This window comes from Centrocercus urophasianus, unplaced genomic scaffold, assembly GCF_019232065.1.
Source record: "Centrocercus urophasianus isolate 14NV4802_14NV808 unplaced genomic scaffold, USGS_Curo_1.0 seq_10, whole genome shotgun sequence".
Taxonomy (NCBI): Eukaryota; Metazoa; Chordata; class Aves; order Galliformes; family Phasianidae; genus Centrocercus; species Centrocercus urophasianus.
In genome coordinates, this window is record NW_024884142.1 from 56,060,556 (window position 1) to 56,075,802 (window position 15,247).

General features: G+C 43.7%; 1 protein-coding gene across 1 annotated transcript in view; it reads right to left on the bottom strand.

Annotated features, from left to right (window-relative positions):
- PPP1R14C (protein phosphatase 1 regulatory inhibitor subunit 14C) overlaps nt 1-13,684 on the bottom strand; it is a 51,393-nt gene extending 37,709 nt beyond the window's left edge. Inside the window, exon 1 of the mRNA XM_042820807.1 lies at nt 13,427-13,684. Coding sequence (XP_042676741.1) covers nt 13,427-13,684 — 258 coding nt within the window. The remainder of the gene's footprint in view (nt 1-13,426) is intronic.
- Nucleotides 13,685-15,247: the final 1,563 nt, after the last annotated feature.

The following is a 15,247-nucleotide window of genomic DNA, read 5'->3' on the forward strand; positions in this document are numbered from 1 at the left end:
TCTGCATTTCAGAAGTACATCTCTGTTCAGCACTGTGGAAATAATTGCAAGTATAGTTCAGGTTCTGCCTTCTTATAAAGGTGAAAAAAAAAAAAAAAAAAATAGAAAGGATGAGGAAATGGTGAGAGTCTGGGATAAAAGTATATGGTGTAACATGGCAGTGAACAGGTCACTTTGAGACTAATGTTAAAGGATGACTACATTCTAACACTGTTTGTACCATAGCTAAAGTACTAAGCTGGGCTCAGCAAGTGGAAAATTGTTCTATTAAAAAATTTGCTTCATAACATTCCTCTCAGAGGCACTGAGTGCAGAAAGTCAGCTCATAAGTGTCCATTACTTTGTTTTTACTACAATCTGCAACTCAGACATTTGAACCTGGTATTTGCTGTTCCATGAAACGCCAGCAGCAGTTTATCTTACTGAACACCTGTCAGCCCAGACCATTCCACCAATCAGTGGTAAGATTAGAGCAAGTCGGCAACTGCACAAGCATCCCTGAAGACACCTGCCCAGACTCTGCAGAAGAAGTTACCAAAAACATTGGACAAATTCTCTAGAAGCAATTGGACACATCATGCCTTCCAAGAAAGATGTAGAGACACCCTCATTTAATCACAGAAATGCCAGCAGCCGAGTGATCATGTTATCTCTCCCTCTAATATGTTCCCACTGTTACTGTAGATTCTCCAATACTGGTGTTGCTTTAAACTATTCAAACAAGTTCTCCTAACATACAAAATTCTGTACCCGAAGCAACCTCTAGAGCAAGAGAAGCAAACTTAAAACACAGCCACTGTCCACCTCATTGTTCCTATAATCCCTGACTTCAGATGTTCCCTCTTCCTCTACACCTACAATGTGAGCATTCCTTTGAGTCTTTGAAGCCAAACAAAGAAGACAAAGATAGAAGAAGAAAAGTTGGGCCAGGGACCTAGGGGCACTAGGAGAAAGCACAGTTCTGAAAAACTACTTTTTTTTTTCTTTTAAAATCAAATTAACACTTTTTACTGACCATAATCCTACTGCCAGAAGCAAGCCAGCACAGTTTATGCAAGCAGACATTTACCCACATATCTGGGCAACAAGTACTCAGTAGGGAAAGAAACAGCGTGGAAAAACGGAAAAACAACAGGCAGTCTGCCTTAGACTTCTATATTAATTCAACCACCTCTACCTTACCTTTACTTCTCCAGGCCCACCCAGCTTCCCATTTTCTCTGATGAGCCAACAGTTTGTTCAAGGGGAGTAGATATCCTTCCACTGCTTACTACAGAGATGTATAGAAGCAAGCTCTCAAGGAGTATTTTCTCTCTCCTATTGGAAGACTTGCTTGGCAAACACAGCAGTAGAAAAATAGGTGGAAGGAGAGTGGCAAAGTCTCAGTCTTCTCCCAGCCCTATCAACAACTGTAGCATTTTAACTTTCTAGGACAAGGGTTCCCTAATGGTTCCCAAACTCTCCATTCTCTTAAGCACTTAAATTTCAGAGCAGTTCTCAAGGCAGATAGGCCCTTGTGGTATGCTTTCTAAGTGGGTAAATTACCCCACAGCCACAAGCAGTAAAAGCAGGGATGCAGCCAGCAGGTGGAGGTGTGGGCAAGACACAACAAGGAGCAGCAGGTTAGCTGGGATTCACATCATTGCTACTAAATTATGAAAAACAAGCACCATAAGAAATACAAGACCAAGTGCTTAAAGATTCTGAATTTTGAGAATTCCGCAACTCATGGTGCCCATAATTCTGGCATAAAAGTCAATCCTCTGTTACAATGACTGTAGCTTTCTATCATCTTTATCAAATGCCAAATAAAATCAATTGGTGAGAGGATGTGATTTAAGAAAAACATTTTAGGATGCCAAAATATCACTTTGCTCACACAAAAAGAACTGCCTGTAATAACACATATCAATTATTTTACTCAGGTATAAGTTTAAAATATTAAAATAAAGAAAAATCTATTCATTATAGTTGTGCTAAAACCAAGACAACTTCACAGAGAAAATAAAGAAACTGCAGCTGCACTGTGATTAGTAAGAGAAGGAACTGACACCCAGTCATGGAAATGCTTAGGCTCCATTTAGCCTTCTTGAGAATTAACACTGGTATTTTACTGTTTTCATAAGGGAATTGTCAAAACCTCAATTTTTTTTTTTTTTTTTTTAAAAAAAAAAACAACAAAAAGAAAGAAAAAAAGAAATTTATAACATGCTGGTTAAGAAATTTTTGTCTCATTTGTGCATCTCTTAAAGAAGACTAAAGGATCCACTAACGTGCAAAATTACTAAACGAAGAAGAGGCATTGATCACAAACTACACTAAGCAGTATAAGAGGGAAACATTCAGCACTTTTTAAACCATACCCGTGACATGGATCTGAACTCAGCACAATATTCATTAAAAATCAAGAGTTGTCTCCAGAGCAAATGCCTTGTGTTCTTGATTTAAAAATAGGACATGTTAAGTCTATGCATCGTTGTCACTTCTGTTAAATAAAACACTCCAAAGCAGATAGGGAGGACACGTCATGTTTTTTATCCTCATGCACTTTCACACAAGGCAGAAATAGTTTGGAATTAGCAAATACACATTGTACTCCAAATCACTGTTACACAGTCATCCTGGAGCAGTGCAGTAAGTTAAGCCATCAAGAGCTTACTAAATGGTGGCACTTTGAGGATTATGCCAGTGGAATGATTTTCCACAGAGATATCACAGGACATCCCTATCATTGCCTTATCCACAATAGCATGCCAGTATTCACCTCAGAATAATGGAAGCTGACTTCTTCCCTGTGGTTTGTGCATAATTCTGCACATGGGAAGAATGCAATAGAGAGAAGTCAGCTAAGCCCATGTTCTGTTGTTGCACCACACAGAGGGTAATGATGAATCAGAAGCTGGAGAGAGGACTTCTCATCTAGGAAAAATAGTGCTTATAAGAGCAAGCAGTGCTACTTGGAAGCAAAGTGTGAATGTCCCTTGAGCTCCACAGCTGGACAACACAGAAGGAACATGCAGAGCATTTTCTAGTTTTCTATATACCTAATTCTCGCACCTTCGCACAAATAAGGCTTTACTTAAAAACCACATACAGTGTTTGGAACTGCTCTTCTAGCCCACATAAAGATCTTTGCCTCCTTTTCATAGGGGAATGAAGCTCATATAGAAGCAGCTAAAGTTCCTAAACATCAACCCAGCACTTCAGAGAAACCCTGAAATTCACCAGCAGCTTTCTCCAGAGCAATGATGTTATGCTCTCCTAGCAGAATGCCTGACAACCTCAAATTTGACAGACTGACTGCTTTTCAGAGAAGAGGTGATAAAGACCCAAGGAACACTTCAAGAAAACATTTCAACCAAACATGATCAACACCAGGCCTTTTATGCTCTGAGGATTTACGCTAAGGCAGTGCAATTAAGAAGGTTTGCCTCTTGGGACACTTCAAGGATTAATTACTCCATCAGAACTTAAGAGAGCACAAGGAAGGAGCACGTGAGATAAAATGCCTTTAAATTGTCCTCCCCAAGACAATCAGCTTCAGCAGTCCTGTCCAATTCACGTTAGCCTCCAGTCCTCTATCCTAAGAAGTTACGTACGAACTGCTTTCTACCACAAAAGTCACACTTGCGAGAGTACATCAAGTATTTGACACAACCCTTCAGTCCCCTTCCAAGCCATTCTATGATTCTATAATTTTTGTCTAACCAATCAATTAAACCATTATTGGTTGGAATAACAGACAGTTTTCCAGCACAAACATTTCTTATGTCAAAAGTATTAGGTCATTTCAGATTTGACAAGGGAGACAAGAAACCTGTCTTCTCTAGGGGAAAACTGTTTTATCCAGTGGCATCAAAACAAGCAACTTGTGCACACACAGGAGCAACTTCTTGTTGCAGAAATCTGATTGGTAAGAGATCTGGAGAGATTCCCATAGTCTGCAGAAAGTTGTTCCTTCAAGGGGTGGTGTAGCAGTGTACCCTGCATTGTGATGACTGCTATGCCTCCTCCCAGATACCAGTTTTGAGCAGCACGCAAGCTGGGGACTTGCAGTTGATGCATTTTGGCTCTAGTCCACCAATGTCAAGAGATGTAAGCAGGAGTTTCAACATGCTCCAAAGCCGGCACTCCTCTTCCCCAGGGGCCAGAGAAAACAGTTAATTCCCTGGGCAAGTCCCCAGACTGTTAACGATAGAGCATTGCCTAAGGTTTATTTAAAATGAGTTTTCTAAACTGCCTCAGATCAAGGGAGTAGAGAAATCTGCTGTCACCATTCGACCATTCCATCGAGGACAACAAACCCCAGGAAAAGGGAGCAAAGACGGTGGGGCCATAGCGTCATTCCATTGTTCCTTCCAACTGTAAGCTCCCTAAAATGCATTCTGGCACATATCCCTGCCTTCTGCTTTCTACATTCAAGGTGAGAGCTAAAATTGAAGTCATTACATAAATGCTTTAAATGGAAATCTGACAGGAACTTAAAACAAACAAACAGGAAGATGTGTTCAGAGATCAAATTAAAAGAGAGGCAAAGGAGAAAGATTGTTAAGGTGTTTTTCCTTTATGGAGGTAGTCCTAGACGTCTCCACAGCAGGCAACCCAAAATAAGGCAGCCCTCAGATTACAAAGTGTAGGATGGACCTTGATTCCTCATTTAAGTATATTTGTTGATCAAGACCCTATAGAAAATCTTTCCTATACAAGTTTATTCTTGATAAATGAATAGCAGTTGAATACCTACAAGCAAGTCAACTCCTAGTCCATTCAGCTCTAGATTCAAACTAGGACCGCAGCAACAGTTTCAGTAAGAGTTGAGATGTTCCTGGCAGCCAGTGAGCAACTTCCCACCAGCTCTTCCCCACACTAGTTTCTGCAGTCAAATAAGATTCAGTTTTCAATATCAAGAGGAAGAATTCCACTACAATCTAAACTCAGTAAGTTCTGTTAATTTTCTTGTAAAGAAGACTAAGCAGTTTTGCCTCAGTGCACCTGAAGCTGGAATACAGTTTCACGAAAAGTCTAAATAAGCTCAATCACCTACCAGCAGCACAGTAAAACCAAGAATCCTAAAGAATTTATTCTATTTATTCCTTTCTGACATAAAGTGCAATACATGCTTCAGGTATTAGCCTTCAAAATAGAAAGCAATCAACTGCAAAAGTTCAAGGCATCCTTTGTGTTTGAAGTACATGGGCTGCTCTGAAAGCAATGCCTCCCATTTTACCATGTTAGCCACAGTGTAAGAGGTGGATGTTGGTGGTATGGCAGTAGAGACTAAATCTTCCCACCAATATTATATTACATTTTGTTGCCACATGGCAGATGGCAGCAGAGGGACAGTTAAATTAATTCTATAAAATATTAGTCAGTACATTTTCCCTGAAGTTTGCAGACTTCTGTTGTAAGCTAACAAGTGACCTACAGCAGAGCCCTACTGCCTTGATACTCATATCTCTCTACTGTGACCATCACTTGACCCTGATAATAATCAGTGGAGGGACAGATGATAAAATGCATTTACAATCCATTTAAACTCCATCCCAGAGTGAGAGTCCAGGCAAGACCACCCCAAGCAAGCACAGGTCTTTTATCTGTGTCTTTTTGTAATTCAGAAAAAAAGTGAGAGAGCCTAGTTCCTTACAGGTGTAAAAGGTATATTTAATCCCATAAAATAATTAAAAAGAAATTTAAAAACCAATTCCCCTTTAAAAAAAAAAAAAAAAAAAAAAAAAAAAAAACTATATGAAATGTAAAGAGCTTATTTGCAAATGAGAAAGCAGGCTCTGTGAACTGGGAGATCCTTCCCAATTCTATCTTCCAGAAAGTAATCCTATTAAGACAGTGTGATACAAGGATTTTCATTAGGCATTCACTGTGCCATCACATGCATTTGTGATGTCCAATACACAGGAATGAAGCGTGCAATCTCCTTGTTAGTATCACACTCAGAACTGTTCTCCATCCAAAAGATGTGTCACTCAGTACACAAACCAAGCATTAGATCCTTGCCATTATGCCTCTTTAAACTAAAGCTCTCTTTGTGCCAGATTTGCTCCACATGCAGAACCATATTACACTGAATTAATTAAGCTATCAACAGTATAATAAAGATCTATAGTACACATTTTTTTCTAGGTTCAGATCTACTAGATCTGTACTACTGATTAGTATCACTCGCATTAAAAAGATACAAGATGCCTTCCAGGCCTGTGATCTGTGTGATGCCTCAAAATAGTTTAAGATATGGCATTGAACTGGTTTCCTAGAATAGATACCATGCTCCTCAGGGGGAAAAGAGGTAACAGTTCTGCTGCTCAAATGTGAGCCTCAGAATTAAATACTTATCACTTCAAAGACCATTTGATTTGTTTCAGTGCACACCTCTGTCAAAACAGTTCCTCATTCCAAGATTTTTAACATGCTAAATTTGTTCTACCTTTGAAATGCAGTCATACTGCCACTGTATGGACTGCATCCAATTAAGATTTTTGTCCTCCCCTTCTCCAAAGTTATTAACTCCGGGAGATCTTGACTTGGATAATTCCACATGTCACAATGCTTTATGACAGGCAGCCAAAAGCTGCAGTGACACAGATGGATGGCCATGTGTAACCTACTCAATTGCTGCTAAGAGAAGTTTCTGGAGTTAGATGAAGGGAAAGAAAATAAAAAGAGAAGGGAAAAAATGAGAACTAGGACCTACACTACAGGCAAGACACAAGGCTGCTAGAAGAATGGGTTGATACTGCTGCTGCTTTATCACCTGTGGTGACAAGAGACAAGGTGACCATAACTCAGACTGAAGTAGGCTAGAGATGGGACAGCATGTTTTGTCACAAGCATTTTCTGCACTCTTAAGAGAACTGCTTCAGCTTACGTGCGGAAGCAAGCACTACAAAACTGGTTGGATCTGGGCCAAGTACTGTGCCTTTTCAAGTGAATGGACATATCCTAATCAATCAAGAGTTCAGCCAGATTCTGCAAGGTATGGACCACTACAGAATTAGTAAAGTCATACGAGAAACCCAACTACCATAATACTCGTGAAATTAAGTTCTATTTCAAGTAGAACATCTTTTAATATAGTTTCGACACCTACTTAGAAGCATTCACTATGCCTTTTAACAGAAGGCAGATGCACCATGAAATACATATTTTCCTCATTTAAACAGGGCTATTTTTGTTTCAGGCATCCGGTTCTGTAGCACAGTTCAGATCAGCAAACGCGAAGCTCTGAGAATAAAGGAGACACCATTTTGCCCTGCCATACATTTTGCCCCTGAGTACAGGGATACAACTGTATCCCATGTCCTGCAACAAAGCTCAATGTAGCCAGCTCCCAGCTATCTGGAGATAAAGCATCCATGTTGTAGATTACTGTGCTATCAAGTCCAAAAGGAACACAGGTTGAGTTTGTGTGACAAACCTGAGCAGGAGAAAAGGGTAGGCCAACAATTCCCCTCTCTCCGCTTCCACTGTTTGTTCAGTGCATGAGCTGTAGAAGTTCACAACTGTTTTTGTTGTGCTTGTTTTAATCCACAGGTTTTCTATCTTCTCTTCACTCACTCATCATTCTGGATAATCAAGCACTGACTACATGAAGTGATTTGCCTAAAGGCAGAAGAGTCCTTGTAGCAACAACGGTTGGAAAATACTGTTTATAAGAAGCACAATTATGAAAGGTGATGTAAGCAATCAATTATTTCTTTGCTTCGTCATAAAGCAATCACACCCACACCTCCAGCAAAGAGACTGGTTCAATCTTGAATGAAGAGGGAAAGGACAAGCCTTGATATGGAATAGCTAATGGAAAATGAAGATTTGTGTTGTAAAGCTTCTAAATCAGCAGTCACAAATGTTGCTGCTACTTAAAAAAAATGAACCACGACATTCAAACTACACAAAGCTCAAGTGGTTTGAAAAATAATTTTCCTGGACTCCTTAAAATCTAGTGTCAATTTTGCATTTTAAAGGGATGAAAGTAGCTGAACTGTGGTACATTTCCTACTAAATTAGAGTCTTCAGAACCTAAGATTAGAGTTTAAGGAGCACTTTTAGAGACAAAGGGCTCCAACCTCACTGCCAGCAGATGGCTGGCACCTTAGCAGGTACTTAATTCCACCCTCTCTGAAAGCAGAAGCATGAATTTCACAAGAATTGTTTTACAGCTTCAAGCATGTTATAAGCCACTTTGGGCTTCCTATTTTCCACTCTTGGGACTCTTCAAATAACTCTCCGTAGCTGCTACATGACTTCTGCTACACCAGCGTTGCTGTGTTCTTTGCAGGTCTCTGATTATAGCAACCTTTGCCCTGCTCTGGCTGCTGAGCAGGGTCTCTGCCCACAAGGGTCTCCATGCTGTGGAGACCTGACACCAGTAATAATAATCCAAAAGAAGTAACTCTGAATTTAAGCAATGTGATGAACATCTAAACACTTTCCTCCAATGCATCTAAATTGTCATACTCATTTTCCTAAAGGAAGGAATCCTTCATTACACTTGTTATTGGCAGGCTTATTTTCAATGGTCAAGTCTCCCTCCTCCTCTTTTCTAATTTTCAGTTTATTTCCACTTGCGATCTCTTTGGAAATGAGTTCACACACAGTTACCATTTGTAAAGCCTTTGTCCAAGTCAGAGGAAGTCTATTCAAAGAGCCAGTCAGCAAGTTTGTGGTTGGGGTGTTTCATTCGGTGGATTTCCTTACAAACACCTCTGTAAGAAACAAGTCATAAATCCCAAACATTACCTCACAGTAGCCTGAGGAATAAGTAGTCCCCAGTCACACCATCACATCCACAGAACTAAGAAGCAACCATAGTTGCATGCTGAGCACACTGTTTTGGAAATACTGGTGTGCCCTTACAAAGGAAAAAAAGAAAGTACTTGTCCCTTATACACAGCATTCTTCCCAAAACAGAGCAAACTACACCACCAGCAACTCTAGCAACTGCCTCAGCTGCACAGGACTGCACAGAGTCTGATTGCTAGGAATGGGCTGAAGAAGGCAGTTCATGCCATGCAGAAGGTTGATAGCCCATCTGTATACAGTCCCAAACATCTGGGAGAGAAACAGCTGCAGCAGAGCTCATCAGGTCACAAAAGGTCTGTATGGATGTAGCTACACAGGAACTGATACCCCAGACAGCATCTCATTGTTCTGCATAAGCAGCACTGCTCTTGGAAGACCATCAATACTCAGTCTGCAAATTGATTCAGTATTAAAAAAAATATTTTGGGAATTGTCAAGGCAGCTAATTTGTTCAAAGGCACGGTTAAGTATCTAGAGTCCGTCTTGCAAAAACCCATCCTTTCCAGAAAGCCTGACAAGGCAGAGCACACACCTTTCCTGCAACTCTTAACACTGACACTTGACCATCAGCTTTACCACTGCAGCCAAAAGTGTGTGCGGTAGGAAGGGAAAGGGAGCATCAGGGAGTTCTCACTTTTATGATCTACCTCTGCAGCCTAAATAAGGGCCTTCCTCTTGTTTTCTCCCATCTAGCACCAAACAGCTTTAAGTCAAACGTGTACAGACTGGCAGACTCTGACACTACACCAGAGACAAGCTGCTCTGTGAGTGTATCCCAGCAGCTCCACAAAGATGTCTAAATAGAGTGCTCTCCCAGAGAAAGCCCAAAGGAAGGGACATCAGTCCATGCAGGAACAGCTTAAACAGTTCCCTTCCCTCCCATTCCCACTAATACCTTTTATTTTTATTTCTAAACTAAGGGCCACAATGATTGGCCCTACCAACACGAAACCGCTCACCCAGTTGAGGTCTTTAAGCCATTCCTGTCCTTGTAGCATCCACATATGAGGGAATAGAAAAAATCCTAAGCAACAACAATCTCCAATCTGGCACAGCTCTGTGCTCTGAAATAAAGTCTTTGAGGGGCTTTAGCGGGCAGCCTTCCCAGTTGTCGTTTCTTCTAGAATTTTTAAGCAGAGAATTCCGTATGTGTAAGCTGCTCTGGAATGGAAAGGGTGCAAGTTGGAACATAATTCCCTGTTACTTCCACACTGAGATCATAGCCTACGCTAAGCACTGGTAGCCATACGTGATTATAGACTACTCTAGTAAAACAATTGATTATCCAATACACTCAGCAACAGCTTATGTTAGAAGGAACTTCTAGCACACAAAACTTAAGGGCTTCTTTGGTTTGTACATCCACATCTCTGCATTAAAAAAATACTTAGCAACAAACCCATAGGTCAGCAAAAATCTTTCTTCATTGTTTATTAATGTTGCATAAAACTATATGTCCTCTGTGCTCTTACTCCATCAGCATTCTGCCATCTATAGCAAATGCTGTACTCATGAGTAGACAGTACCACTGGGCATAGTGATGTACTTGAAAATCTAAATGGTTTCTGGGGACAAGTCTATTTGCTTTTATAATATTTAAAGTCGTACAAGTTTGGTAGGTACACACAAGGTAGATCCATCTGGAAATCTAGGCTCTCATCTGTTACGTGCTGCCATACAAGTTACAAATCATTGCAGAACAAATGGCGATGATGAAAGTTGTTCTGTGCAGCATTATTTAGCAATTCTTAACCAATGATGAGTTTAGCCCAAAACATGAAGCATCTGGAGAAACTATTTTTAGAAACAAGATGCCTAGTAAAGAGTGACACTGAAGTCAGTTCAAGCCCTGTGGTTAAAGAACTGCATTTTCAATGCACTAATTTGAGATTGCATCCTCATCACATAAACCAAAATGAATGGGCTACAGAAATTTTTTTTTTTTTTTTTTTTTTTAAAAATGACAGCAGCTCTAAGAGCAAACAGCCAGCCCAATGTCCACCTGAAGCATTTGTCCTTAGTATGCTAGGCTGGCAGGGTCTGATGCCAACTGAGTCCTGCTGAGGAGACTCTGGTCCCACTGAAGTTTACTGCCATGGTAACCTTTCACCATTCAGAATGGTCTCTATCCATAGAAACTGCTTTGTGTAGAAGCAGACTTATCTATGGCTGGTATTTGGATCATGCATCTGTGGCCACCATCAAAAGTCACCTTGAACACTTCCTTCTAAACAGCATTCCACGAGCATCATTACCCAATTTGGCATCTAATTTTAGAAATCAGACCTGTTAAAACCAAGATTCACTTGAAAGAGTGCACAAACAAACCTATTTCCTTAATCCCCAACCTCATCTGCTAAACATTGTCACCAAGCCAAGACATGCTCACAAACTGATGCAACTTGCAAGAGAGAGAGAGTAACTTGAGAGATTATGAATACTTGTCCAGCTCTGAGTAAAGGGAATCTTTCTGTAAGTGCCCATTTACCAATAAATCTTGGCATAATTCAGCAGAAAATATTATTTAAAGACCAAACAGTGGATAGGCACTACATTTACTCGGTTCCACAGACACCCAGGACTCTGGCAGAGTTGCAGTGTGGTGCCCTGCAAGTACCCTCTGCTTTCTTATTCCTGTTCTTCCTAGCAATGGAGCTCATTGCTCCTTAGATGCACAGCTTCAGATCAGAATAAAGGCAAAATACCAACACCCCTTGGCTCTTTCAGGATTAGTAATTTTATGGCTACTTCTGACATGCTTGAAGATTTGAGGTTATTTCAGAACTGAAGTGCCATCACAGCAAGGAAGTTGTGGTAGATACTTCACAGAAGGTGCAATTCCCACAGTGCCTCCCAGTTTGCAGACGAAGTTATCAACTCCACATAGGCGATGAAGTTTCAGCATGAGAGCTAGATCCATAAGCCTAGAAGTAAATCAGGCAGATTCCAGCAACACATCTTCCATTAAAGTTGCTATAACCTTTATTTACTATATTCATCATGCACCTTCAGCTTGATTTTGACAGCATATTAACTGCTTGACCTTTTCATACCGCCATCAGTGCTGACACCAGTCAGAGCTCCAGTGTGACAGCAAAGAGCAGAACACCTACACATTTTGCCCTCAGTCCTCAAAGCTATAAACATTGTCACCTGTTGTGTCAAACCATTTTTCCCCCCCATATAAAAGACATACTAGAAAAGGAACTCTTAAAAAAAAAATAATAATAATAAAACTCCTTTTAAGCAATCATGTATTATTTCCACCTTACTGGGGAGCGCTCCTATTTCAGTTGGAAATAATACCAACAGCGAGGAAAAGACTCAATTGTATATTCTCCAGGGTTTTGTACACAACAAACCAGTTACTTTAATGCTGTAAAGAGCAGCAATAGCTCCCCTGGACTTTGGCTTAGTCCAACATGACACCCTTCTTTGTGAAGAACTGCCTGCACATGTTAAAAGCACATTGCCCAAACAGGCTTTGTGTTTTGAGCAACATGAGTCAAACCAGAGGCAGGAGATGCAGCAAGCCAGCTATTGACCACATCCCCACACACTGCCACTAATTCACCAGTTGCAAACAGATGTAAGTACTTCTGACCTCAAAGAATTCCTCACAGCCTACAGGTTGCATGGCTGCAAAGGCAATTCACACCAAGATGACAGCTGCTTGTTTTTAAACCAGTTTCCATTTATATCTTCCCTTGGTTCACAGATGCAAATAGTTAAGAAGGCTTCACTTGTCACACGCACATTTTTGATGAAGGCAAATGCTTCTGACAAATTTGCTGATAAACTAGTTTCAAGATGGAAGGGAGCTTCTTTGTATGACATATGTGCTGGTTACCAAAACCCAGTCACTTGGGCCCTTACCTCCTCACCTCAAGGCAGCCAGGCTCTCCTCTGCCTCACCTCAAGCACAGAGGTGAGATGCTGGCTCCGGGGATGTGAGCTATAGAGCACACATTAAGCTCCAACAAATCTCCCTTCGGAAGACATTAATGAAGGTGAATTAGACCCTACAGATGAGAAAGGCACGAGTGAGCCTCAGCTCAGACTGAACGTTCTAAGCCTTTATAATATTTAGTATTGAGGAGAGAGGGCGGGGGAGAAATAGGATGCCCTGGGGAGTAGAGCTACATTTCCAATGAAGCTTTGACAAAGCTCCTTTACTTACAACTGTTATTATGCCCCTGAATAATCTTGAAAGCCCTCCCGTGCATACACTCTCTACAGAAGAAAATTCAAAGACGGCGTTGACGTTCACGACTTAAATACACTAAGTACGGCCATATCGGCGCTCGCAGTTCTCCCTCTCACGACCTTCCTTCCTTCCTTCCTTCCGTCTGCTCACCGAAGCCCACCGGCAGCGCCCACCGCATCTGCGGGAGGGGACAGGGCAGGACACGGAGCGCCGCCGGTCGCCCCCTCACGACCCTTTCCTCCCCTCCTCCCCCCACTGCCGCAGCTGCCCCCGGGTCGCCCCTCTGCGGGACGGGACTCCGCGCCGAGGACGCCGCCCGGAGCCGGCGGTGGCAGGTCCCGGTGCCCGCGGCGGGCGGGGGCTCTGCGGCAGCCGCGAGAGGCAACCCGCGCCGCGTCCCCGCACCTGGCAGCCGTAGAGCTGCCCCAGCTGCTCCACGATCCACTCCTCCAGCACCAGCCTCTTCCGCAGCTCCTTCCGATCGTATTTCACCGTCACTTTGCCCTGCTGGTGGCGTCGCTGCTGGACCTGCACCGCCGCCGCCGACACCGCGTCCTCCCGCCCCGAGCCTCCGCCGCCGCGGGGGCTCTGGAAGAAGACGCGGCCCCCGCCGCCTCCACCGCCCGCTGCCGCCGCCTCGCTGCCCCCGGTCGCCACCGACATGCTCCGCTCCGAGCCGACAGGCGCCCGCCGCTACCGCAGATCCGCCGGTGCGTCTGGCTGGCTCCCCCGCACCTGCCGTTTAAAGGCTGGCATGGCACGGAGGCTCGGCCGGCCCCGCCGCGGGGAGGGATGTGCCGGCGCGGGGCGGGGCAGGAGCTCCGCGAAGGGGCGGCACGGGCGGGGTGGGAACGGAACGGCACGGCACGGCACAGCCCGGCCCGCCCCTCCCGGCTGCCGGGCTGCCCGCTGCTGGCCCCGGAGCGGGAGCTGTGGGTTTTCGGGCGTTTTGTTCAGAGAAAATGCTCGCGCTGCCCTGCCATATGCACTGCGGTGTTCGGTGTCGCCTATCTGCACGCGATCGTTTTCTGCTCTTCGAGGCTAGAGGGCTGGGGGGAATTGGGGGTTGGGGAGGGGGGGTCAGTGATTCCAGGACAGTGGATCCAAATAGAAAGCAAATATTGCGAGCTCTCAGCAGTTCTTATAAGGATTAGCCATCGGAAGATGGCTGTCGTTCTAAAAGCCACCATTTAGCATCAGTGTGACGGCACCATTTAGCAGCAGTGTTTTATTTAGTGTGGCAAGGCACCTCTCAGGAGGCACCGAGTGGAGCAACGATGGCCCAGCACACGCTGAAAGACACCTGCGAGCATATTTTGCAAGTTTGCAAGTAAGCAGCTGACCCAAGGCAGGCTCTGCTTAGGGGCCCCAGGCTGGACCCGACAGCAAACAGCTGCAACAAGGGACAGGAGTTAGCTTCCCACGTGTTCAGACATGAGATCGAAATCATCCAGTGTCTCATAACCCTATATGGCTGTGGGGGAGCGTGTCCAGCACTCTCAGAGCACGTTCTGGTGAGAGTGTGAAGGCAGCACAGGGCAGAAAGTCAGCTGTAACACCTAGGCATGTCACAGAATCATAGAATCACAGAATCACAGAATGCCCTGGGCTGGAAGGAACCTTAAAGCTCATGCACTTCCATCCCCCCTGCCATAGGCAGGGCTGCCACCTACCAGATCAGGCTGCCCAGGGCCCCATCCAATCTAACCCTGAACATCTCTAGGGATGGGGCACACACACACAGCTTCTCTGGGCAACCTGTGCTAGAGCGTCACCACCCTCTGAGTAAAGAATTTCCACCTAGCAGCTTACTTAAATCTCCCCTCTTTTAGTTTAAAGCCATTCCCCCCTGTCCCATCACTATCAGACCATGTAAAAAGTCAGTTCTTCTGTTTGCAAGCTTCCCTCAAGAACAAGAAGGCCACAGTGAGGTCTTCCCAGAGCTTTTTCTTCTCCAAGGCAAGTAAGGTCAGCTCCCTCAGCCTTTTTTCATAGGTAGAGGATCTCCAGCCCTCTGATCACCTTAGTGGCCCTCCTCTGAACCTGCAACATGACTTTCTTGTTCTGGAGGACCTGGGCCTGAGTGCAGTACTCCAGATGCAACCTTGAGTACTGCATCCAGCCCTGGGGCCCTCAGCCTGCCCTAGGCAAATGCATTTGCTGCATGGCAGGCTGTGTGCTAGCGGCAGCCTTTCAGCCTCTGCTGCTCTCTTTATTTGACACCAC